General features: G+C 51.6%; 1 protein-coding gene across 7 annotated transcripts in view; it reads right to left on the bottom strand.

The window, feature by feature from the left end:
• ST8SIA5 (ST8 alpha-N-acetyl-neuraminide alpha-2,8-sialyltransferase 5) overlaps positions 1-24321 on the bottom strand; it is a 61988-nt gene extending 37667 nt beyond the window's left edge. For 5 of the 7 annotated variants that reach the window (XR_007121976.1, XR_007121977.1, XR_007121978.1 and 2 more), the window contains exons 1-2: positions 23863-24321; positions 7125-7232 (exon numbers count right to left, since the gene is read on the bottom strand). Coding sequence is in view for 2 of the 7 variants with exons in the window: in XM_047698146.1 (XP_047554102.1) it covers positions 7125-7232; positions 23863-23993 (239 nt within the window). In the remaining 5 variants the exon portion in view is untranslated. Of the gene's footprint in view, positions 1-3333; positions 3429-7124; positions 7233-23862 lie in introns of those variants that run through there. The other 2 variants (XM_047698147.1, XM_047698148.1) reach the window with 2 other exon arrangements.
• Between the last annotated feature and the right edge of the window lie 792 nt (positions 24322-25113).

Here is a 25113-nt window from a genome sequence, read left to right as displayed (position 1 = left end):
AAACATGCTGAGGATAGACAAAGCCAGTGGGGTTGCAGGAACAGGGGTGCGCGGTGAGAGGAACTGAGGCCCAGGGGCGAGCAGCACTGGGTCAAGCTGGGCTGGGGGGGCACTTGATACAGCAGTGCGCTGAAGCAGCGGAAACACACGGCCTGACGTGAAAGCTCCCTCTGGCCGCCGTAGGGACGTGGGTGGCACGTGGGCTGGTGGACTGTGCCAAGAGGCAGCAAAGAGATGCCAGAAGGAGACAGAGCAGGACGCGAGTTCCATATAGAATCAGCAGGATGTGCTGATGGCAAGACTGCAAAGGTGAAAAGGAATGAGAGAAATCAATGGTAGCTCCTAAGATTTTATCTTAGACAACTAGTTGGTTCACAGAGACATTGAAAGAGGAGGGAATGATGGAGATGAACAGCCTGGGTCTGAACCAAAGCTCCTCAGGCCCCGTGCAGCTGGCTGAGACTGTTAGACATTCAAGAAGAGATCGTAGGTAGCCAGTCAGAGTCACATGTCTGCAGCCCAGTGCAGACATCAAGGTCAGAGACACACGCTCCAGGGTCAAGGGACAAAGGGCTTAGCGAGATCTCAGGGGAGGGTGGCGGGCAGAGGGCAAGCCTGTGGTCAGCTCCGACAGACTTTCAGATGGTGGCAGGGGAGACAGGCACCAACGGAGTCTGAGAAGGAGAGTTGTGGTAAGGAGGAGAACCTGGAGAGCCCACCGACACGGCAGCCAGGAGCAGAGAGCATTTCCAGGACAGAGGGTCAGCTCTGACCAGACCTAATGAACGCCAAGAAAGAGAAGGTCCCACTGACCTCGCGACGAGGCAGTCATTGGTAACCCTGACAAGAGCAGACTCCGGGGAGCAGGGAGGCAGAAGCCCCACTGGCGTGGGTTGAGGTGAGAACGGAAGTGGGAGGTCCTGCGGACAGTGACTGTGGAAGTCTGTGTGATGAGCACTCGGGGCCATGAGGTGGGGTCTTTGGGGGGTGATGAGGTCATGAGGGTGCAGCTCTCGTGAATGGGATCAGGGTTTTTATAAAAGGGACCCCAGCGAGCTCGCCTGTGGTCTTCCCACCATGTGAGGGCACCACAGGAAGATGACAGTGTGTACACCAGAGTGGGCTCCCGCCAGAGCCCAACCGCGCTGTCACCCAGATCTCCAACATGCAGCTTCTGGAGCGGCCAGAGACAGTCTGTTGCTTACGAGCCCCCCGGATCTGTGGGCTGCCGTAGCCACAGCCCACCCACACCGGGACAGGGAGTGCGCGAAGACTCGGTCCTGGCTGAGGCAGCAAGAAGGGCGTTTCCCCCAACACGTGAAGAACCAGCCAGTTAGAAGGAACATGCCTCAGTGATCTCTGAGGCGCTGAAGGCCCCAGTGGAGGGTGAGGGAGGGAAGGTTTACATGCCACAGGAGGAGGCCTGCATGGGGAGGACAGCCTCTGTGAACCCCATCACCCCCATCCCAGCACAGCCTTATGGCCCTAGCTGTAGGTGGTGTAGGCTACGCACGGGTAGGCAGAGTGGGAAACTGGGAAAGTCCCATGTGCCTACCATATGGGCACCCCTAAACTGCTTCCGGGTGGATGCTGGGTCCTCCCAGCCTGACCCCAGCCCCCTTTTCCTTTTCATCCTGGAAGCTGACCTGGGGTGAGGCCCTGGCAGTCACCATTGATCACCTGATCTGGAAATGAGGCCCATAGAAGGAAGTGCTCATACCCAGCTGTGAGTCGGGGTGAAGCTGGGGCCTGGCTCTATCCAGAAGGTCCCCTCAGGTGACCCCACTAGTGACTGAACAAGACAGGAGCTTACCCAATGGGAAACTAGGGCACAGAACCATTCACCTAGGTGGTTATTTGTCCAAGAAACTCAATTCAGACTCAACCAAGGGCCACAAAGCTTGAGGACCAGGGGGACTCATGGGTCAACACCACTTGACGAGTCCCAGGACACCCACAACCTGGCCTCCACAGACAGCCCCCTGCCCGCTGGCCACCAGAGGCCCTTGTAGGTACATGGGAGGAGATGGGCAAGCTGCTCCATCTTTGTTTGGCTTTTCCAGCATGCAGCCCAGAACAGTGCCAAACCTGATTCTCCAAACTCTTCCCCCATTGGACGGAGCCCAAGGACTCTATCCCTCTTTTATTTTTCATTTTTTTGTCCTTTCCCACAGACTTGAAAGTTGACCAGAGAGGCTTATGCTAAGCCAGCCCGCACCCACAAGTCAGGGGCCCAGACGCAGGCCCTCAGCAACAGTCACCACACCTCCAAGTCCATGGAAAATTCTTTCCCCTGGGGTAGCCTTGCCCCCAGGGGCTCCTCTCTGAAATGTAGCATGTCCAGGAGCTGGTAGAAGGAAGCATTTGTCAGGGGTAGCAATCAAGAAAGCACTAAGCATGGGATGCGGGGGAGGTAGGAGAATGACACAGAAGATGGGGGTGGGGAGAGGAGAGACCCTAAAGATGGAGTAGGACACTGAACCCTACCCAGGCTGACCTGTCCACAGCCCAGGAAGCAGCAGCCGTCTGTCTTGCACGGCCTTAGCCCCGAGACTGGAGGGGAGGATATGCTGTGTGCCAGCTCCAACAGCCACTACCTCTAAGTGGTGACTCAGTTTCCTCATTTGGAAAAGGAAGGCACTGACAGGACCCACCTCAAACACTGGAGGGTGAGGACTGAGGGCAGGAACAGGTGCAGGCACCCAGAACAGTGCCGGGCACACAGTCAGCCTTTACAGCACTTGGCTGTGGCCATCACCTGCCGATATCCCAGCCAGGTCCTGCCCTTCCACAGAAGCACCTCTGACGTCCACGCTGAGCCCCTGGTGCACTCGCCATCTGTGTGGCGCAATTTATTGCCTCATTATACACCATCTTGAAACAACTATAAACAACTGACTACAGCCTAATAAGTGCTACACTGAAGCGCAGCTCTGAAACGTCACTGCCCCAAGGCCCACACCGCGCAGTACCTGCTAGACACACATGCAGATCGCACCCGGAGTGCAGGGCTCCGGCCCAGGCCCTGGACACGCACCCAGCTCCCTCTTCAGTGGGGCAGAGTCTCCTGTGTCATCAGCTGGGGGCTGGCTCTTTTCTCCCACGGCCGGTGCTACCCTCCCACTCTGGAAGTCCCCTTCAGCCCACCCTGGAAGGCCGGCAATGCAGGGTCAGTGCTGTCCCAGGCACGGGCAACTTGGATGGGCAGCAGCCTGAGCCAGCTCTGCTCTGGACCTCAGAGAGAGTACTCTGTGCACTGCCTCTTGCCATCGCACCACAGCCCAGGAGGGCCGAGGCTGTACAGAATCTGGGAGAGGGGCCGATGAGACTGACCAGCCAGGACATCTGTGGGTTGTATCTGGAGCAGGAGGGTCTGGAGGGCCCCGGCGATGCTTGCACAGATGGTCCAGGCCAGTTCTCCGGATCTGGGGAACGCCTGCGCAAACATGGAGAAGTTCATGTGCACTTGCTGGAGAGCTGACTGTGTGTGAGATGATAGAAACAGCTCTCCGTGCAGACACTTCTTACGGAATGTGCAGTTAAGGGGGCTATCCAGGAAGGCTTCAAGGAGGAGGTGGAGTGTGAGGTGGATATTGACCGGACGATAAGCACTTGTTGTGGAGCAGGGTCCAGGCAGCAGAAGCTGAGTGAAGCCCTTTGTGCTGTGACTATGGGCCTGACTCAGGGTCAGTACCTGGGAGGACTCCTGGCCCAGCCGCCCTCAGCCCCTCTGACTCGGTCCTCTCCCTGGGACAGGCTCAGACAGTGGGTGCGACACTGCCCACCTTGCAGGACTATGACTGCTAAGGGTGCTACTGCCTCTCCCAGCCCTCTGGGCCCACCCTGGGAAGGCGGGCAAGGGGCCCCGCCAGAGGGCTCGAGGCACTGAGCTGGCCATAGAGGACATGGGTCCTCCCCACCAGCTCATCTGCAGTGATGCTCTGTGGGCGGCATTTGGGAAGGCTTCTCAGCTATCGCAGGAGTGTACACTCTGCCTTCACTGCTTCTCTCTCCTTCTGAGCCGGCCCCCTCCCCCTCCTGTAGGCTCCCTTTCCCACCCAGCTGCCCAGATTGCTCCGATGGTCCTACTCCCTGCTCTTCTCAAGAGAATGTTCTCCCATCATTCCGAACTGGGAAGGAGTTTATGATTCAAAGCGCTTCCCCGCTGGGGATTAATTTTCAAAGACAGTGCCAGAGACAGGTTTATTCAAAGGAATACATCACTAAGGGAGAATTTGGGAACCCTGAAATATAAGTTTGCTTTTTTTTTTTTTTTTAACCAACAGCCCTTACTCTGCGCCTGCTTAATTCATTCTTTTATTCCAGTAACATGCACTGGGCTCCTTCTGCATGCGAGGTGCCAGTCTGGGTGCTGAGGGCTCAAAGGTGAAGGAGCGCCATCACTGCGTAGTGTGGGAGATAGAGACACAACATAGCCCAGACCTGGGAAGAACTGTCCTCAAAGACCTTCCCGCTCACATTCAAGGCACCCACTTGAATAGCAGCATTTGCTGATTCAAACAGCTTCCTATCTGCTCACTACAACAGTTCCCCCAAGGACTCTCACGGACGCTTCTAGACTCATGCTTGAAATTAATAAAGCCGTATGTCGATGTATATTTTATAATGCACACACTTTCTAACTTGGCCTGGACTTCCCCCAGCTCATGTCCAAGGGGAGGACCTGACCGCAGCCGTTCTGAGCACTGTCTGGCCTGGATTTTCTTTGTGGTCTTATTTGGAGTTTTCCAGACCAATCGTTTGGACCTGCTCCTTCTCCCATGGCTCCTGTTTGAATATACAGTTTATGAGTCATTTGCTTTTTCTGCCTCTCTTGATCCTCTGGTTATATATGGTAACTCCTGACTTCCCCTCCAACCGTGTTAATAATAAATAACACACTTTACCACACCACGACACACCACGACACACCACACAACTATAGAGAGCAAAATACGGCCTGCGCTGAATTATTCAGTGGCTGAATAATACCACAAAGCACATCACATAATCCGGGCGTGGAGAGCTGCTCACTGCCATGATGTTTTTTCCACAGCGACAGGAGACTCCCCCCGCCCAGCCCTGCAAATTTGTTGCCAGGAGCTGTCCTACCCATTATGAAGACGGCAGAAGCTACTCCTAAACCAAGGTAAAAGAAAGAAAGAGAGAGGAAGAAGGAAAGGAAGGAAGGAAGGAGAAAAGAAAGGAAGGAAGGTAGGTAGGAAGGTAGATCTCCAACATATGGTTCAGTTCTAATGACATTAACCATTCTTTCCTACACCTGCGAACTATGCACATTACGGTTTCTCACATGTGTGATCAACCCGAAATGGCGATCTGACATTGGAATTGTCCCAGAAGAAGTTGGGCTGTGTGCTCATCACATTTGTTCCATGATGAAGGGGGGTGTGGGTCAAACGGCTGCTCCCCAGGAGGAAATGAGCTCAGCTGGTGAGCACGCTGGAGAAAGGGCGGCTTAGTTCTAAAACCAAATGGTTAGAAGTTAGTGGTGGCTCTGACTCGGGGGGATCCTGGGTGACAGGGAATGGGGCGGGGGGGGGTGTCTGTCCAGGGTCACTGGGAGGGGGCAGAAAGTAAAAGGGAAGGGACGGGAAGAAGGGAGTAGTGAAGAAAGGAGGTGGGAGGGAAGCAGGAATTAGGGAGCAAGAAAGGGCGGCAGGAAGAAAGAGGGGAGAAGAGGTCAACGGAAAGGTAGAGAAATCAGCAACACAAGGCAGAGAGAGAAGGAGAGGGAAAGTCTGCCGCAACAGGAAAGGGGGCAAGTAGAGCTCTTGCAGGGCGCTCCCCGCAGAGACAGCTCCCAGGGGCCTGTCCCATCTTGCTCAGGGGATCAGCATCTTTAGCCAAACTCCTCGGGCAGTTCTTCAGAGAGTGCGTCCCAGGAAGGCAGACACCTGTGGGCTTACCTAGAACACCCCCCATCTGGGCGGGCTAATCACACAGCAGAAAGGCCAACACCGGAGGTGCAACACTTAGGAAGGGACAACTCTGGACACCCCGCTCTTCCCGGGTGACATCCCAGGGGCCGAGCGGCTGGCTGGGGCTCCACCACACATATATGGAAAGAACTGGCCAGGATAAGACCCGGGTCCCCAAGACTGGTCCACACCCTAAGGCCTGTCTGTGAACACTGCCCCTGCTGACATTCTTCTGACATTGGAACCACATCCTTAGTTTTTCAAAGCACCGAACAGAATCATACACATGGGAGGGGTCCCTGAAAAACACATTACTTCTCTTCTGTGTGTTCTGTGGGGTCAGTTTAATGTTTCAGTGTCAGAATTAACAGCAACAAAAACTCAGGCCACTTTCCCAGGGAAACAGACCTCAGAGTCCGTGCATCCTGAGAAATGCAAAAATTAAGGGCCCGAACAACTTAATTGGCCCCTGGAAACCCTTAGCTGGCAAGTTCCAGCCACACCCAGAGAAAGCATTCTGCCTTGCCTGAAAGACTTCCCCCCGCTGCCCTCCCCGCCTTGATTGTCCTGCAGTGGAGCACCCTGCGTTTCATGCATCCAACAAACCCCGAGCTCCTGGGTTTACAGAGTGCCCTGCGTTACTGTTTCATGCCCAACCCGACAGCAGAGCAGTAAGGGAAAACCATGCTATGGTCTGAATGTCAAATCTCAGCATTTGACATTGAGGGAATGGTTCTTCCCTAGCCAAGGTCAGCCCCGCCTGGGGGCAGAGTAGGAACAGCCCGTGCAGTGGGACATCCAAGGAGCAGAGCCCATGCCCCATGCCCACCCCGGATGCCACCCACACACACACCTACACACACCTGCAGGCCGGCCTCCAAAACCCCTGCAGCAGGGACGAAGCAAAAGCCCCGACTCCCAAGGAAAGCTTGAGACCCACACTGCACCCCTTCCAGCTCCCCGCTCTCTGACTGAGAGGGGCCAGCACGTCCCTGCTGTGCTGTGGTTGGGTCCTAGCCCTCAGCCCTCATGTCAGAGGAGACAAGGCGGGATGCCAAAACGCAGTGAGCTTTGAGCCTGCTTCTTCCCTGAGGGTAGTTCTGGGGGTGGACTGCAGGGCAGGGGCTATGAGGCCACCTGCGGACGAGGTTACCCCCCTCCCAGGCCATTCACTGGGGTCTGTACCTGGAGCTGGAGTCACTGCCGCTCTGCACTGCTGGGTTGTCCGTGACATTAAAGAGCCCCGTCCAATTGGCCAGCGGGTCGCCACTCTGCCAGCCAAACTGGAGGCCTCTGGCAAGAAAACGAGGCAGTTGGTACTCAAGGCTCACACACTCGATGAAACCCATCTAACCACAGTGCCTCTTGCTGTTGTTGTGCTGAGGGACATGTCACCGTGATCACACCTTTACTGGAGATAAAGCGGATGCCCACCCACGAGGGGGACGGTCATAAACCACAGCCCTGTATCGTGTTCTCTGCTCACTTTCACCCGTGCCCTCCTTCCGCCTCTCCCAGCAGAGCTGAGGTTACACACTGTAAACACAGGGAAACTGAGGCTTAGTGAGGTCAAGGTCCTATGTGGTGCGTTCTTCATAGCTATCTCCTCTGTGGTGCGTACTTCAGCCCTCCCCCTACCGCGCTGGAGACTTAGACCCAAAGAGCTGTCACTCGCCAGCGCTTGGCTGTTCTCAGAGGCCACACTGCAAAGCTTTTAATGAAATCCGGCGCTCCGAGGCATAAGGATACACCTCCTGGTTCGAGATGAGGGACTCAACACCCATGGTCATCTCTGCTCCGTCCCCAGCCCTGCCTGCAGTGATAGCAAAGGAATAAATAAGGATGCGATCATGGAGAGGAGGTGACGGAAAGGGGGGCCAGCAACAAGTCCACGGAAGACGAAGAGCAGACGGGTAACTAAGTCCCCCACACCGGAGAGAGTGGAGCCCCGCTGTTTATGGGGCAATCTATTCCACGTGCACAACTCAAGAAGGCTCTGAAATTGGGGGCCCAGGGCCACCGAGAGCAGGAATGCAGGGCTGAGCTGTGTCCCCCAGGCTCTACTGTCTGGATGCCAGAAGCAACTCCTTCCCCACTGTCCCACTGGGACGATCGCAAATGTCTGCAGAGGTCACCACGCATCCCCGGGGGGGCCAAATGCCCCCAGCCGAGAACCACTGTCCTAAGACAGTGCCCACCTCACAGAGCTCCGGTGAACCTTCTGGAGACTGGCTTGCCCTGAAGTATGAACAGGCAATGACAGGCCACCAACCAGCATGTGAGAAAACCTTAAACTTCAAAGTCAGAGAACAAAACAAATAGCCAAAAAAAAGGAGGGGGGAAGGAGGTAAACTCAGGGGAAAAGAGACAAATGAAGGAGAAAAAAATTTTTAATAACACTCTTGATAATAAATAGCCTCTAAGCTGAGGGGAGGGGACGGTGATGGTTGTCGGAGCTGCTGTCCCCTCAACCCGGAGCTGCCACTGTTGAGCCGAGCAACCTGAGGCAAATCTGCATAACTCTCTGGCATCTTTCAAGCGAGGAGCGCTGTCTAGGATGTCCCCCAGAGTCCTTGACCAAAGTATCAGGGAGGTGAGCTGTCTCCCCGATGCCTACCCAGATCCCTCCGTGGGCGTCTAGGTCGCCCCAGTGTTTAAGTGCGTCCATGAGTTCTAAGTGGGAACACTGTGCAGACTATATGCGCCATGTTGCACGCTGGATGCAGTCTGGGGACCCCTGCCCCACCCCCACCTCTGGGGGCCCCTGTCCACAGAGACAGTGTGCCTCATCTGTCGCAGCTCAGAAGATGTCCTGGATCCCATCCCCAGGAGTCTGCTGCCCGCAGCACACCTGAGGGTCTTCTGTCCTGGGGGCTGGCTCAGGCAAAACAGACCAGCTCAGCACTGCAGGGGACGCCCACCGAGGCAGCCCACGGGGGTGCGGTCCCTGGAGCCTGTGACCACCCCTTCCCCTCGCCCACTGGCAAAGCCAGCAATAGGACTGTAAGTGCCCGACCTGCTATTATTGCCAGGACAACCTTGAGTTGACTCCATGGGGAAAAAAATAATAAAAGAAGAAAGTCATTCAGAAAACACCAGTACTTAACTTTTGTGGGAGGATAATCTATTGAATTATTTATTCCCTCCCCCTTTCCGAGAAGGGAGCTGGGCTTTTTATCCTCTTACTTTAGGGCCCTGAGGGTTGTGGGGGCTGAAAGCTTCCCAGCTCCCTGAAGAAACTGTGCTAGGCGTCCAGGAGGGGAAGTCATGGCCTTCTGGTCTAGGAGGGGGGCAGAAGATGCCTCAAGTCCAGGAAGCCTGCCTCCTGCTTTGAGGCTCCCCCACCACATCTCCCTCTAAACAGACAGCAGGACCTTAGAAAGACCACAGTGTGGGGCACCCCTGGAGACTGGACCCATGGCTCTGGGAGCCTCCGGAGAGCAGTGAGCAGACTGACTAAGGCTGGTGTGGCCCTGGGAGCCCCCAACTGCACTGTTCTCCACAAACCTGGAGTGGTGGGGGGAAGGTGTGGATGGAAGGTCCTTTGGGAATGATAGACTCAGTTTCCCACCAGCTGGTGGATAAGGCTCAATTAAAAGAAGAGAAGGAAACAAACTCTTCCTTTCACACCAAGTTTGTGAAATCAAAGGTATGACTCCTTTTCCATCAATCATCAGCAAGTTGCTTGTGTCGTACCTCACAGCTGACGGAGGATATGTTTCCTTTATCTCCAAGCTATTCTTATTTTATTATATAGGCAGATATATTTCAAATATTTATTATGTTATTCTGTATTTATCAAAGAGCCCTGCCAGGCTGGGTGCCAGGGTTCAACAACAAACCAGCCGAAAAAGGCTCTGCCCCGATGACAATTGCTACCAGAGGGAGACAGATACAGTGACAATAAGCCAACAGGTGACACGATGTTTAGTGTGTCAGATGTGGACAGTGCTGTGGGAAAAATTAAGGGTGGCAAAGGGGATAAGGAGTTTGGGGTGGTGAAGGTACCATTCCACACTGGGTGGTCGGGGGGCCTTTCTGAGGAGGTAAAATGGAGAGGACGGGAAGTGGGTGATGAGGCAACAGGTGGCTCCTGAGGAAGAATATTCCAGAACCAACACCTGTGGTGGCCCTGAGGGGTATAATGGCTTCTTCTGGGGTTGGCAAGAGGGTCTATGTAGTTGGGGCTGAGTGAATCAGGGCAGGTGACAGGGCCTGGGCTCAGAGAAGCAGCACCACATTTCTGCATTCCCTCAAAGTCATCTAAGAGGGAGATGGGACCATGTCATCTTCTGAGGAGCCAAGAAAATTCCGCTGGGCCACCTGGGAGCCTGCGAGTGCTAGGCCCTCCCCCACCTTCCACCTCTCTGGGTCTCCAGAAGGAGCTGGTCAGAAGCTGCCAGGACCTTCCCACCCAGACCCAAGCGGAAGTGCCTGCCAGCTGGGAAGCCTTTTCAGTGGGATTAATGGGCATAATTATCAGGTTCCACATACTCCTTTGCCTGTCCCCATTCCTGACACACCAGTGACTCATGGTATTTCTCTGTGAAGGGCTGGATGGTAACATTCTCCCCAGAAGAACCTCGGGGGGAAAGGGAAGTAGATTCAACCCCAGGGTTCACCTGTGGAGACTTTCATTTGGGGCAACAGAAAAGCTGCTGCAGGTGGGGGTTTGCTGAGAGAGGAGAGGAGGGGGGCCTGTACTCCCCAGTGGCCCTGCCCAGAGGTGGCAGAGGGTTGGCCTCCTTGAGAGTCCCTAGGCCTAGAATGCATGGGCCCAGGGAGCAGATAGAGGCTCCTGGATTTGAAGACCGTCCACTGCCCTGCAGAAGCCTCTGGCTAAGGAACGGCTGGGCCAGGGCCCAGGGGTCTCGATACTGGCAGTGCTAGGACAGGGATGGGGGTGGAGGGTGGTACACACGGGGACACCCAGCCATGGGAGGGGTCCAGAGAGAGAGAAACCGGACAAGCTCCAGGCATAATTCTGAGACCACCTTGCCACCCCCCATTTAGACACCGCAGAGGAGTCTGGGCCCCCCAGGCCCATATCCAAACATTGTGCTCCCTGGGCTGGTGCTCCAGACCACCCCTTCCAAGAGAGGCTGCTGCAGGAGGAACACAGGGTGAGGGAGGGGTTGGGGATACACCCACAACCTTCCAGCTGTCCTCTGGCACTAAGGCCCCCAATGGTGGACCACAGTGAACAGAGTGGGGACCCCCTGCCTCCTTGGAGGGCAGTGGAACGATGAGGACACATGGGGGTCCCCTCAAACACTCATGCATTCATTCACTCCAACTACTCTCTTATGAGCTCCCACTAGTTCAATCTTCTCCATCTTATGACACGTCCCAGATTCTCCGAGGTTAGCAGCCCACACTCTCCCTCAACCCTGGGGAGCCCCCTCCAGCTGAACTTCTCCAGTCATTTCGTGCACCAGCCTTTGCTCCTGCTCATTCCTGTGGCTCTTATGGATTGAACTGTGCTCCTCCAAAATTCCTATGTTGAAGTCCTCCCCCACCCCAGTCCCTGTGAGATAGGGTCACTGCAGAGGTAATTCGTTAAATTAGGATGAGGTCATGCTGAAGTGGGGTGGGCCCCTAATCCAATATGACTGACTGGTGTCTTTATAAAAAAGGGAAATCGGACACAGGAAGAACGCCATGTGAAGATGAAGCCAAGGAACACCAAAGATCACAGGCAAACCAGTAGAAGCCATGGGAGAGGCATTGAACAGACCCCCCCTCATAGCCCTCTGAAGGAACCGACCCTGCTGACACCTTCGCCCCAGGCATCTGGCCCCCAGAACTATGTGACAGCAACTCTCAGTTGAAGCCACCCAGTTTGTGGTACCATTACAGCAGCCCTGACCATACACTTGGGGTCCCTCTCTAATCCTCCAAGGTGAGACCTTACTCTTTCTTCAAGATTCCATTCAGATGCTCAGCCCTGGCCCGTGGTTTCCAGCTTGGCTCTGTGGGTCACTGGGAGACCCTTTGTGACTCTGTAGAGGAGGGAAGGGACATGGCAGAGGGCGGGGTTGAGGAAGAGGCACCCGGGTGGGAAGGACTGAAGCCCCCACTCTGTGCCAAACGAGTACCCTCCTTTCTCCATGTAAGAGGCTTCCACGTCATCTGAGGCCCTGGGGGTCTCTCTGTGCCCGAACCCCAGCCCACCTGGCACTTAGTATACAGCAGAGTTTCATACATCTTGGCAACCAGAGACTAGAGCAGTACTATCCAATAGAAATACACCAGGAGCCACAGATGTCATCTAGATGTTCTGATAGCCACATTACAAAAAAATTAAAATAAAAATATCAAATGCATCATAAAATTCCATAGAACTAGCTACACACAGACACACAAATGAGTACATATAAAACTAGTATAATCTGAGTAAGGTTGATGGATTGTATCGATGTGAATTTCCTGGTTATAATATTGTACTATAATTTTGCAAGATGTTAGCATCTGGGAAACAGGAGTAGGGTACGCGGATTCTCTCTGTATAATTTCTTACAACTGTATGTGAATCTACAATTCTCAAAATAAAAAGTTTTCTAAGAAGTAAAAAAAAAAAAAAAAAGTTGAGGGGCACCTGGGTGGCTCAGTGGGTTAAGCCTCTGCCTTCGGCTCGGGTCATGATCTCAAGGTCCTAGGATCGAGCCCCGCATCGGGCTTTCTGCTCAGTGGGAAGCCTGCTTCCCCCCCTCTCTGCCTGCCTCTCTGCCTACTTGTGATCTCTGTCAAATAAATAAATAAAATCTTTTTTTTAAGTTGAAATGAATTTTAATAATATATTCTTATTAACCTCATACATCTAAAATATTGTCATTTCAATATATAATAATTTAAAAACCAATGGGATGGGTTACATCTTTCTTCATATTATGTCTTTGAAATCTATTTTTTAAAAAGATTTTATTTATTTGACAGAGAGAGCAAGCACAAGCAGGGAGACCAGCAGAGGGAGAGGGAGAAGCAGTCTCTCTGCTGAGCAAGGAGCCTGATGTGGGACTCAATACTAGGACCCCGAATCATGACGGGAGCCAAAGGCAGATGTTTAACTGACTGAGCCACCCAGGCTCCCCTATGTCTTTGAAATCTAGTATGTATTTTATACTTACAGCACATCTTAGTTTAGACTGGTCACATTTCCAGGGTTCCATAGCCACACATGTCGAGTGGCTATTAATATTGAACACCAAAGGTCAGGTACATGCTTGCTGGATGAACAAACAGATGAATGAATGAATGAATGAATGAATGAATGAATGAATGAATGAAACAACCAACCAACCAATTACTCAACCTTAAGTAAGAGGAGGTGGAGACTGGACGTGCGGAATGGCACCTCTACCAGCTGGAGGCCCTGGGAGTGGGAACATCAGCTCTGCAAGCCCTGGTGGGCGAAGAAGACCCGGAGTAATGAACTTGTGTCAGAACAGCAACCCAGCCTGACACTGAAGAAAGAGAAAACTCTGGGGGAGTCTTGAGTCCTCGAAACCTTCTTCTGGGGGGTTGCAGCTTATTTCTGGGGAAAGAGCAGTGTTGGTCCCAGAAATACTGATCCTCAGCCTGATGGGCCGGGGGAAGTGTGGAAAGCTGGTATATGGGGGTACCAGGGAGAGGCTTGGGTTCCTTTGCTCAGAGGCTCAGCAGGAGCAACACAGATCGGATACGATCTCAGGCTGGAGCAAGCACAGATGCATTTGATTCTCCCAATAACCTTGGCACCCCCCAATGCATGGTGTCCCACCCACCTCTCCTGGCTTACCAGCCTCATTCTCATCTCCCATCTCTGCAGGACCCGTGGGTCCCTCACAAAAAGGACTGGCAAAGTCTGGCCCAAGGCTTTATGCTGAAGGGCCGGCTCCCCTCATCAGAGCTGGGAAAAACAACTAACCTCCCACTCACCCTCTCACATTACAGAATACTAAACTGGGACCAGAGAGGGCCATCCGCCTCACAGAGCACCAGGGAATAAAAGGAAGTTCAAAAGCCGTCTGTGACTTCCATCCCTGCACCTGCAGTCGTAACACCCCAGCCTGTCCCCCAGAATCACCCCCTGAAATACACTAGCTCCCCAAAGCCCACATCAGGTCCTGGCAGGCTACTCACCAGTCAACTGCTGTCTCCTTTGAACCCTACAAACTTTATCGCCTATGCCACACAACTGCAAGTTCATTTGTACAGTTTTACATATTTTTCAGGTTTGTCTCTTTATGTCTGCTCTATGCTCCTTAAGAACATGTATCACATCTAATAATTCCTTATCACATCCCTTTATCCCCCAGTACGAAGCTGAGTGCACATTTAATTGATGTTTGACAATTATTAGGAGAAGTTTAGGGGTTCCTTCAAAAAAAAAAAGGTATTCATTCATTCATTCATTTAGAGAGAGCTAGAGTGGGTAGCAGAGGGAGAGGGACAAGCAGACTCATGGAGCCCGAAGTGGGGCTCCATCTCACGACCCTAAAGTCATGACCTGAGCGGAAATCACGAGCTGGATGCATTGCCCAGGCGCCACGAGCGGTTCCCTTTGTGCATCCATTTGTCCAGCAATTAATGTCAGGCACTGTGCTAGGTCCTGGGAATGCAGAGATGGATAAAACATCTCTTTTAAGGGTCTTGCAGGCTATGTGACCTTATACAAGTTACTCGCCTCTCTGAGTGAGTTTTAAAGGAGGATGATTGTATCTGTTTAACAGGACTCCTGTAAGGATTACATGAAACAATCCTCACTTAGGATTATTTCCTTAGGTCGGAGGCTGGCTCATGAACACTTAAGGAATGTTAATAATCTGTATCATTACCTGATGGATCCTTCAGGTGTGTGGTAGGGAGGGGCAGGGGCCCCTACACATAGGAGTAAGGCCCAAACTTGAGAAGTTCTGGATGAGAGGGTATTAGAGGAGAAGTGAGTGGGCCTGGATAAGTCACAGAAGAGATGCTAAGTCCTTTAAGAGGTACAATTTGCCTGATAAGTAGGGATGCCGAAAAGAAAAGAATGGAACCGAAAGAGGGGTGGGGAGAAGAGTGAGAGAACAGCACTGCATCACTAGGGTCATCTGGGAAAGGGAGAGACAGCTGACAGATGACTAAGTGCAGCCTGGGCGCACAGCAGGTCAGGGTCGGGTCTGGACTGAGGCAAGCAAGGCTCCCAGGGGCCAAAACTAAAGGCGGCCCCTACCCTTCAGACTCACACAGGTGCAAGGCACACCCGTGAGAGGGAGGCCTCCTTGAGTCCTGTCCCCTGGGTGCCAGGCTTCCCTCACCCTAATCCCAGCCCTGCATCAGATTCTCAAGACAAGCTTGCTCTGATCAGCAAAACAAGAAGGTCATCCCGCCGGCGCAGCACAACACCCCGGTGCCAGTCAGCTCAGCATCCCTTCTCTTCTCTGGGGGACCATCCATTCCCACCAGGTCCCCGCAAGGCACTCGTCCCCTTCAGAAGGGGAAGGTGGATAGACCTTCCCACCCCTGCTGTCCCATCTCCTGTGCTGTGCCTGTTTCTCAGGGCAGTCGAACAGGAGGGTTGGTTCTGCAAGGAGAGCCTTCGCACACAACTTCAGATAAAGCATGGAGTCAGGTTGTGCTTTTCCTTGACCCAGTTTCATATCCTCAGGTCTCAGGCCTGCACCAGCCACATGCAGGCAGCCCAGATTGGCACCCTCTGAGCACAGGAGAGAGCAAGGCTGGAGGGAAGGTAGCATAGAGGAGAGCCTGCTCTACAAAAGGCAGGATGAAATAGACCCAGCCTCGGCTCCTGTGTGGTTGGAGAAATCATCCTTAACCATTAAGGAGATGGAATTAGTAACTTACAGTCTTCCCATTAGAAAACATTAGGTGTGGATGGCTGTACAGGCGAGTTCTACCAAACTTTCAAAGAATAGATGATCTCAGACCTGTATAAATCATCCCACAGAATGAAGAGGGAATATTCCCGACTCCTTTTACAAGACTGGTTTTAAGACTAGAGACTGCATTCTATAAGAAGATGAGATGCTGATATTATTCAGTAAAATGAGATATAATATCTTACATAAAATACTGGCCAACAAAATCTCACATCATAGAAAATAAATAATACACCATGAACAAGCTAGATTTAGCCCCCAAATTATAAGTTGAACATCTATTAATGTAACTTATCACATCAAAAATTACAGGCAAAAAACTACATATCACCCAATAGAGGTAGAAAAAGCATCTGATAAAATGAATATCCAAATACGGTGACACAAGTAAACAAAACTTGTTCGCATACTCCAGAAGGGAGTCTTAATATCTTAGAGGTTATCTACAAAACATAAACAAAAACAAAAGAAAATTTTAAGCAGATATATTCAATGGAGACACTTGTACCATAATTCTCCTTAAAATCAGGTTTAATCATACACTATACAAAAAATAACTCAAAATGGAGCAAAGACATCAACATAAGAGCTGAAGTTATAAAACTCTTAGAAGAGGGTGGCTGGGTTACGGACAATGGGGAGGGTATGTGCTATGGTGAGTGCTGTGAAGTGTGTAAACCTGGCGATTCACAGACCTGTACCCCTGGGGCTAATAATACATTATATGTTAATAAAAAAGGGGCACCTGGGTGGTTCAGTGGGTTAGGCCTCTGCCTTCGGCTCGGGTCATGATCCCAGGGTCCTGGGACCCAGCCCCGCATCGGGCTCTCTGCTCAGCAGGGAGCTTGCTTTCCCCTCTCTCTCTGCCTGCTTCTCTGCCTACTTGTGAGCTCTCTCTGTCAAATAAATAAATAAATCTTTTTTTTAAATGTTAAAAAAAATAAAAATAAAAAAATTTAAAACTCTTAGAAGAAAACACAGGGATAAATCTTTGTGACACTGGGCAATGTACATAGGCTGTGATTTAATGGAAATAACACTTAAAGCACAAGCAACCAACAGCAGCAACAACTATATATATATACAGACATACATATACATGAATTAGAATCCATCAAAATTAAAAATTTTCAAAGGATATCATCAAAAAAGTAAAAAGACAACCCCTAGAATAAGAGAAATGTTTTGCAAATCTTATTCTCATAAGGGACTTATATTAAAGCTATAAAGAACTCTCACATCTCAATCAGAGGAAGACAAATCATCCAATTTAAAAATGGGCAAAGGATGTGAATAGACATGTCTCCAAAGAAAACATACAAATGGCCCATAAGCACATGAAAGTATGTTCTACATCATTAGTCATCAAAGAAATACAAAATCAAACCCACAACGGAATACCACTTCAAAACCACAAAGATGGCTATGACCAAAAAGATAACAATGAGTGTTTTTAAAAATAGGGAAAAACTGGAAAATTCATGCACCTCTTGGAGGGAGTATAAAATGGCAAAACCACTTTGGAAAGGAGTGTGGCAACTGCAAAAGTGTGTGGCAATCAGATGGTAAAACACAGAGTTACCATATGACAGAACAATTCCACTTGTAGGTATATACCGAAGAAAAAGGAAAATGCATGTCCATACAGAAACCTGGACACAAATGCTCATCACAGCATTATTCATAACAGTGAAAACAAAAACCCAATTTCCATCACTGAAGAACAGACCGACAAAATATGGTATATTTATAAATGGAATATTATTCATCAACAAAAAGAAATGTAGTATTGGGCACCTGGGTGGCTTAGTCCATTAAGTAGCCAACTCTTCATTTCAGCTCGGGTCATGACCTCAGGGTCTTGAGATCAAGCCCCACGTCAGGGGGCTTGCAGAGAGTCTTAGCACAGAGTCTGCTGGAGAGTCTCTGCCCCTCCCCTCGCCCATGTTCATGTGCTCTCTCTTTATCTCAAATAAATAAATAAATAAATAAATAAATATTTAAAAAGGGAAAAAGAAGGTTAGTACTGACACATGCCATAACATGGATGAGCCTTGGAAATCTTATGCTTAAAGAAAGATGACAGTCATATTGGACCACATATCATATGATTCCATTTGTAGAAAATGTCCAGAACAGCGAAGCTATAGAGACAGAAGATGCATTAGTGTTTGTACATCCCTACAGCTAGAAGTGGGAGTACTGGGGGATGATGGTTAAGAAGTCTAGTTTCTTTTTGGGGTAATGAAAATGTTCTAAAATTGACTGTGGTGATGGGTACACAGTGATGTGACTATACCAAAAATCATTTAATTGTACACTTCAAATAGGCAAATTATATTTGGAGAAATCTATTTAAAAAGAAAGTTAAAGGGGCACCTGGGTGGCTCGGGGGGTTAAAACCTCTGCCTCCGGCTCAGGTCATGATCTCAGGGTCCTGGGATCGAGCCCCACATCTGCTCTGCTGAGCAGAGAGCCTGCTTCCCCTCTCTCTCTCTCTCTGCCTGCCTCTCTGCCTACTTACGATCTCTCTCTCTGTGCCAAATAAATAAATAAAATCTTTAAAAAAAAAAAAAAGAAAGTTAAAAAAGAAAAAAATATCAGAATTAAGGCCAGGATATTCATTATGACATTTTTACTGAACCTTATATCAAAGGTCCTCACCAGCTCAATAAGACAAGAAAAATAATTAAGGTACAGGGTTGCAATATAAGGAAAAAAAGTCTATGCAGAAATCCCAGAAGACTCTCCAGATAAATTATTGTCATTATGTATACATTATCCAGGTTGCTGTTTATAAGATCAAAACATAAGAAAATCAAATTTATTTCTATATACTAGCTACAAATGCTATACAAATTCTGTATGTCATAAATACACACACACACACACACTTTAGTATATGTTTTTGTATATATACTATATATAAATGTTTCAAAAATACAATTTTTAAAAATAAATTTTGACAATAGCAGTTAAGCTATGAAGCCTGAAATAAGCCTAGCAATGTTCAAATTCTTTATGAAGAATTATAAAATTTCACTGAAAGACATAAAAAGAGGACGTGCGAGGCCCAAGCCCATCCGGTCTTCCTCTGAGATTAAGTTTAAAAGGCAGGTTGACACCAGATTATAAAAAAATAAAATAAAATAAAATCTACAAGGACTTTTATTTCTAACTAAAGGAGAAACAACCACAAAACAGAAGAAAAAAAACTACTGCCCTTTCCCTGCCCCTCTGTTAAAGTGTAAGTACTTTTAGTCCTCAGCACTCTAGGGACAAAAATTTATGTGAAGATTTTAGCACTCACAAAGGAGCTTGGGAGCAGTGGAGGACTTAAAGGAAGAGGGTACCATTTCCATGGCCCTGATTCTAGAAAATCCTTTTGACCCATCACTCCCCCAGACCTGTCCTTACCCACACAGCCAAATCTGGATAGATTTTATCCTACCTGATCCCTCTGCAATGTGTGTCACAGGGGACCACCCTCTGCCTGGCACCATCATCCCTTGGTTTCCTCAACAGCTGTTCCCCTCTCCTCTCTGCAGCCTCAATTTCCAGAGACAGCTCTCCTCTCTGGACCCTTAGATGCGGGGATTCCTTAAGGCTCTCCACTGTGCCCTGACCTTCATCATCCCTCACTCTGCTCTCTCCTGGGTGATCCCATCCAACCTCATCATGGAACCAGTGCTTTTCTAACAAAGGGTTTCAAACCAACAAGTTATAAAATCAACTTGGTGGTTTACCCCTATAATTTTTTTAAACTTTTGTATTGCAGTGAAATAGACATAAAAGAAATTTACCACTTTCACTATTTTTAAGTCTACAGTTCAGTGGCATTTAGTGTAGCCAATCTGTTATGCAGCCATCACCACCATCCATCTCCAAAACTTTTTCATCTTCCCAAACTGAAACCCTGTACCCACTAAACACTAACTCCCACCCCACCTCCAGCCCCTACAACCACCATTCTACTTTCTGTCCCTATGAATTGACTAATCTAGGTGCTTCGTATAAGTAGAACCATACAATGTCTGTCATTTTGTGCTGGGTTTATTTTAGCATAACATTTTCAAGATTCATCCATGTTGGGAAAAAAAAAAGATTCATTCACGTTATGTGTCAGATTTCCCTTCCTTTTAAAGGCCAGATTTATTTTTCAAATGCAGTGGAATAGAAAATATTAAAGCACATTTCTTATAAGAAGATCAAATATTGTTTCACAGAACGGCTGTTTCAAATGGATGTGTATGTGAGTGTGTTCTAGATCCCCGGGTGTAACATAGTTCTTATGGCGGCTAACAATTATAAAAGTTGGGAAAACACTGATTTTGGTGGTGACTAAGTAATCTCCATTGCTAGCCTGGCTCTTCTCTGCCCACAGTTCCGGAGCTCATTTCCAAGGAGCTGCTGGATAGCTCCCTGTCAGCTCCTTGCAGTGAGTTTCCTAACAGATCCAGACTCAAATTTGTTACCTCTTTCCTCCAGACATGCTTCTTCACACACATCTCCTTGATTCTCCATAATCAGACCCTGCCTGCCTCACCTTGCCCCCAGGTACACAGCTGTGATATCTGAGTTATGTTGAATTACTTAGCTCTCCCTGGCACTTGGCTATCCTCATTCAAGCTGGCTCTTATCCTCCTTCCTTCCCCTTCCACCACGCCTAAGGGTCGTTTTCCTTTCTTTAGGACCCATTTCAAATGCCTCCATGCACCTTGAAGCCATTCTGATCCACTCTGGGTCCCTCCGGATTTCTGGAAGCCCTTGCTCACACCTCCAATTTGGCTTATGTTTGTATTATGTGCCTTTCCGTCTTCCTAGCAGACCGCAAGCTCCCCAGAGACCCTGGACTGTGTGGGCCTGCCACACCACTGTCCTCAGCACTTAGCGTGGTATTCAGCATAGAGCAAATCTTCATTAAGTACGTGCTCAATCAAGTACGGACAGGAGGAAGCCAAGAACATCAACGGGAAACTTCACAGTTTTGTCCCCAGAAGTGGCGACCACACAGCACAGACAGAGACCAGGGGTCCAAGGGAAGAACACATACCGACTCACATCCCCCACTCCCTTCTGGTGAAGTCTGGCCCGAATTCTCCCTGAAATAGCCTGTCATCTCTGTGCTCCTGAGCACTCTGTGAGGTGGCAAACAATGGAGGCTTTGCTGAATACATCATCAACTACCCCAGCTCGGCATAGAAGCAAAAAATGGCAGCCTTCAGGAATCCCCAAGATCTAAAGTAGATCTGCCTTCCGCACCAGTCTCCTCACTTTGGACCAGGCTGTCACAAGAGCCTCCCAGGCTTTCCCCATCACTAACCTCTCCGTACAGAGCCTGAATAGGCTTCCTCCCCAGAGGCTTTTATCCCATCATTACCCTACTCAAAGACCACATGCGGCTCCCTGTGAGTGAAGGAACCCGGTTCAATCTGTCCTTCCCCATCCACAAAGCACCTCACCGAAGCTACTCACCCAACATTATATCTGTCCCCGTTCTCCACATTCTCCCTTTTACCAGTTGGATCAGTTTCTTCACCGTGTCTTCCAATTACCAGGGGCGCACGTGGGCAAACAGGTGCATGCGCGCGCACACACACACACACACACACACACCCCGTGTGCACATGTGCGCACACACACACCCAACTTTCAATCATTTCTTCATTATCCTGTATTTATTGAGAGTTTACTATGTACCCGGCACCATGTTTGGTGGTCAGTGTGCAGGTAGGACCCAAGCGTGGAGGACCCTGTCTCATGGAGGTTTCGGTCCAGAGCAGGGGTTTCTCCATGTCAGCCCTATTGCTATTTGGGGCTGGGCAATGCTTTCCTGGGGGAAGGAGATGATACAGTTGTAGGATCCTTAACAGCAGCCCTGGCCTCTCCCTGCAAGACACCAGCAGCTCTCTCCTTTCCCAGTGTGAGAACCAAAAATGTTTCCAGGTACTGCCTGGGGTAATGCTGCTCTCCCTTGAGAACTGTGAGTCTAGAGCAGCAGGGGGAGCTTGCTAGGAGCCCTGTGGGGATCTGGTAACAAGCATGAACTGGACCCACCCCCAGAGAGTCCAATCCTGAGCCCAAGCACCTACGTATGAGCGGCCCCTGCAGGTGATTCTCATGAGGCTGTCCCAAGACCTGTTTGGGGAACACTCAAGTGGGAAGTGTTCCTAGACCGGACACAGACCAATAATCACACCCAGTTGGCTCATTACAATTGAGTGGGTGGTCCGGGCATGGGAGAGCGGAAGGGAGGCGGTGCTCCATCTCCGCACATTTGCTTACATGCTCTTTAGCTCTGGCTGTGCATGTCATCACCACCCCCCACCCAGACACACACCTAAATTTCACCCTTCCTACATGGACCCATTCAGGTTCTACCTCCTCTAGGCAGTCTTCCTTAACTACTCCAGCCCATTCATACGTCCTTCCTCAGAGAGGTTAACACTCACGACTTAACTAGCTCATCCGTGGCCATTTGTTTCCCCAAAGAGACCTCAGGCCTCCTGAACACCAGGATCACACCATCTGCTTCTCCACAGACTCCCAGAGCATCCTTCCCGTATCGAGTACAGGCCAGTTTTGCTTGCTTGACTGGACTGAACCCATGCCCCTGGAGTGAGGCCCCAGAGGTGGCCTCTGAGATTCAGGGAGTCAGGATCTCGGTGTGAGGGAGGGATGGGAGGCAACCATGCCTGCTGAACTCTCGGTGGCTCGCCCAGCCACCCAAGACCAGGGAGGGTGTGGCAGAGCAAGCAGTTAGGAGTTGAGCTGGCACTGACCATGAACACAGATGTTTTCTCACTGTTGACCCAGGCAGCATGGATCCCAGCAGGCCAAGCAGTACTGAGTAAGTGCCAACAGGGCCCAGGAACCCAGAGTGGGCCTGCTGAGGAGGAAACAAGTGCAGCAGGTGGAGGCCAACGGGGCAGAAGCAGGCCATCTGGGGCCCGCCAGTCCTTGCATGGGCTTATCTTGGAGGAGCAGTAGGAGCCAGAAGGGGAGGCAGACCCAAGCCAGCCAGGGGACTCTGAAAATGTCCTTTAAAACCAGCAGCACCATGCAGAGCTCATCGGATGCCTTCCATGGGGGAAGAATGCTGTCTGGGGAGGTGGCGGGGGTGGGGGGGTGTGCATGGCTGGTTAAGTGCAAATGTCCCAGGCAAGGAGCCTCATACTCCCCAGCACGGGGACAGGAACAAGAACAGGGAAGGGAGTAGCCTAACAGCAGCAAAGAACAAACCTACAGACGAAAGGAGAGCTAGGCTCTTCCAAAAGGGGCTCCGATGTGGGAGCGTCCTAGGGTCAGCGCTATCCCCAAGCTCTGGAGCTAGGCAGAGTACCCCTAAGCATTTCTCCTGGCCAGCAGAAGGAACTGGCTGGCATTTTCACACACGCAGGGACCCAGGCTGTGACACATCCTCCTACTGCTCTTTCTCTTAAGGCGGGTGGATGGGGTGGGCTGGGAAGAGAGCCCAACGAGGGGAGAGTTAACTTCGTCTGCCGCTCTGACCTTCTGTGTAAGGATGAGAAAGAACCATCTGCTACAGGAGGAATCAGGTTGTGTTTCACACGCACAGTGGTTACCGGTTTATGAAAACTGACGATTCCAGTCACGGTCCCAGCCCATTATCACTCCCCACCTAACCTGCCGCTCTCCCCCCAGGAGCCCCCACAGAAGTTCAGGACTCGGGGTAATCCTGTTCGGTTTTGAGCCCTCCACACCAGGGAGCCTCCCCTCCAACCAAACGGCCATGGCGCCGTAGATTTGGGGGACACCGATCTGACTCCTGTGGCCCCTCGGAATTCCAACCTGTCCCCCATTTTCACAAGAGAACAAAGTTGTTGGGCCCCTCCGGCCCACGCAGGGCAGGCGCTCTCATGCCGCTGGGAGGAGAGATGCGTTTCGGAGCGCCAGGACCCAAACCCAACGCGGCCGTGCTCGCGGCCAGGTGCCCAACCCGGGCGCCTGACTCTGGGGACGCCCGGGCCGACGCTGCTGCCGCCACCTGGGGACTGGCCCGCGAGCTCCCTGCACCCTCACCCGCGCTCGGACTTTCTTACCTCTTGATGTAGTTTCTGCCGTACAAGATCTGTTGCAGCAAGGTCACCAAAGCGAAGGCGCAGATGAAGATGAAGAGCAAAGTTCGGTTCCCCAACAAATCCCGGTTCGCCGAGGGATCCGCGTAGCGCATCCTGGCGGCCGCTCGCGCACGGCGGGGCGCGGCGGGCGCCGGACGCCGGGGGGCCCCCGCAATCACGCACGGGGTTTCGGGGCCCCGGCGGGGCGCGCGATCGACCAGGTGCCTCTCGGCGCTGTTAGCCGGGCGGGGGACTTGGCGGGGCAAAGTTTCCGCCTCGCGGGGAGGGCGCAGGGGGCATCCGAGCGTGGCCGGCGCCGGGGCGGCGGGCAGGGCAGAGCTGGTCGTGGGGAGCTCGGCCGCGGCCCGGGGCCTTCCCTCCGGACGCCTCTACCTCTGGGCGCCCGTGCCCGGCAGCCGCCGATTTCCCTGCGGAGAGGCGACTCCAGGTGCCCCGGGCCCGGGGCGGCCCCTCCCCGCCGAGGTGACGACCAATGAGGAGCGGGGCCCGGATGCCGTCCGCTGGTGCACCCGAGAGCGCGGCGCACCGCCCCCTCCGGTCGGACTCCTGATCGCAGTCCCCCCGCTCAGTGCCCTGTCCCGGCCGGCCACGTCCGATCCCAGCGCCCGCAGCGAGGCAGCGCGAAGGTTGGCCTTCAATTCTGCAGATGGGAGGTGGGGGACCAAACACCCGGACAGGCTGGCGAATGACTGGCGGGCGGTGGAGAGGGGGAGGGGTGGAGCGGAAAACGCCAGGTTTGAATCGTGGAATTAAAAAGGGGGGCAGGAAGGGGAAGGCGCGGCAAAGAAGCTGGGCATGCTGGAAGGGAGCGTTTGCTTGCGGCGCGCAGGGTACTGAGTCACCGCGGTGGCCACGTCCTCGCGCTCGGGAGATTTCTCCGGAGAAAGCGGAGCAAGGTCAGCGGGCAACCCTTCAAGGACAGGCGCGCGCGGCTCCTGCATGCTGATGGCCTGAGGGGCTGCCCGCCTGCGCTCCGGGCACCCAACTCCTGCAGGGAGAAAATTCAGAGGCTCTACACCCCAGCCACAGGCCTCCTTCCTCTCCCCAGCTATGGCCCGCGGCTGTTCCTCAAAGACCTGGTTGTCACCGAGACACTGGGACCTTGTCTCATCCTCGGAGCCGCTCATAAATCTTAGGTCAGGCAGCCGGTCGCCTTAGGGTACCACGGTCCCCCAAAGCTTGAGTAAATCAGCAAGTCTGGAAAGGCTGGTG

Source organism: Lutra lutra, chromosome 12 (genome assembly GCF_902655055.1).
Source record: "Lutra lutra chromosome 12, mLutLut1.2, whole genome shotgun sequence".
Taxonomy (NCBI): Eukaryota; Metazoa; Chordata; class Mammalia; order Carnivora; family Mustelidae; genus Lutra; species Lutra lutra.
The sequence above is the reverse complement of the archived record's forward strand: the minus strand, read 5'-3'. Positions and strand labels throughout refer to the sequence as shown.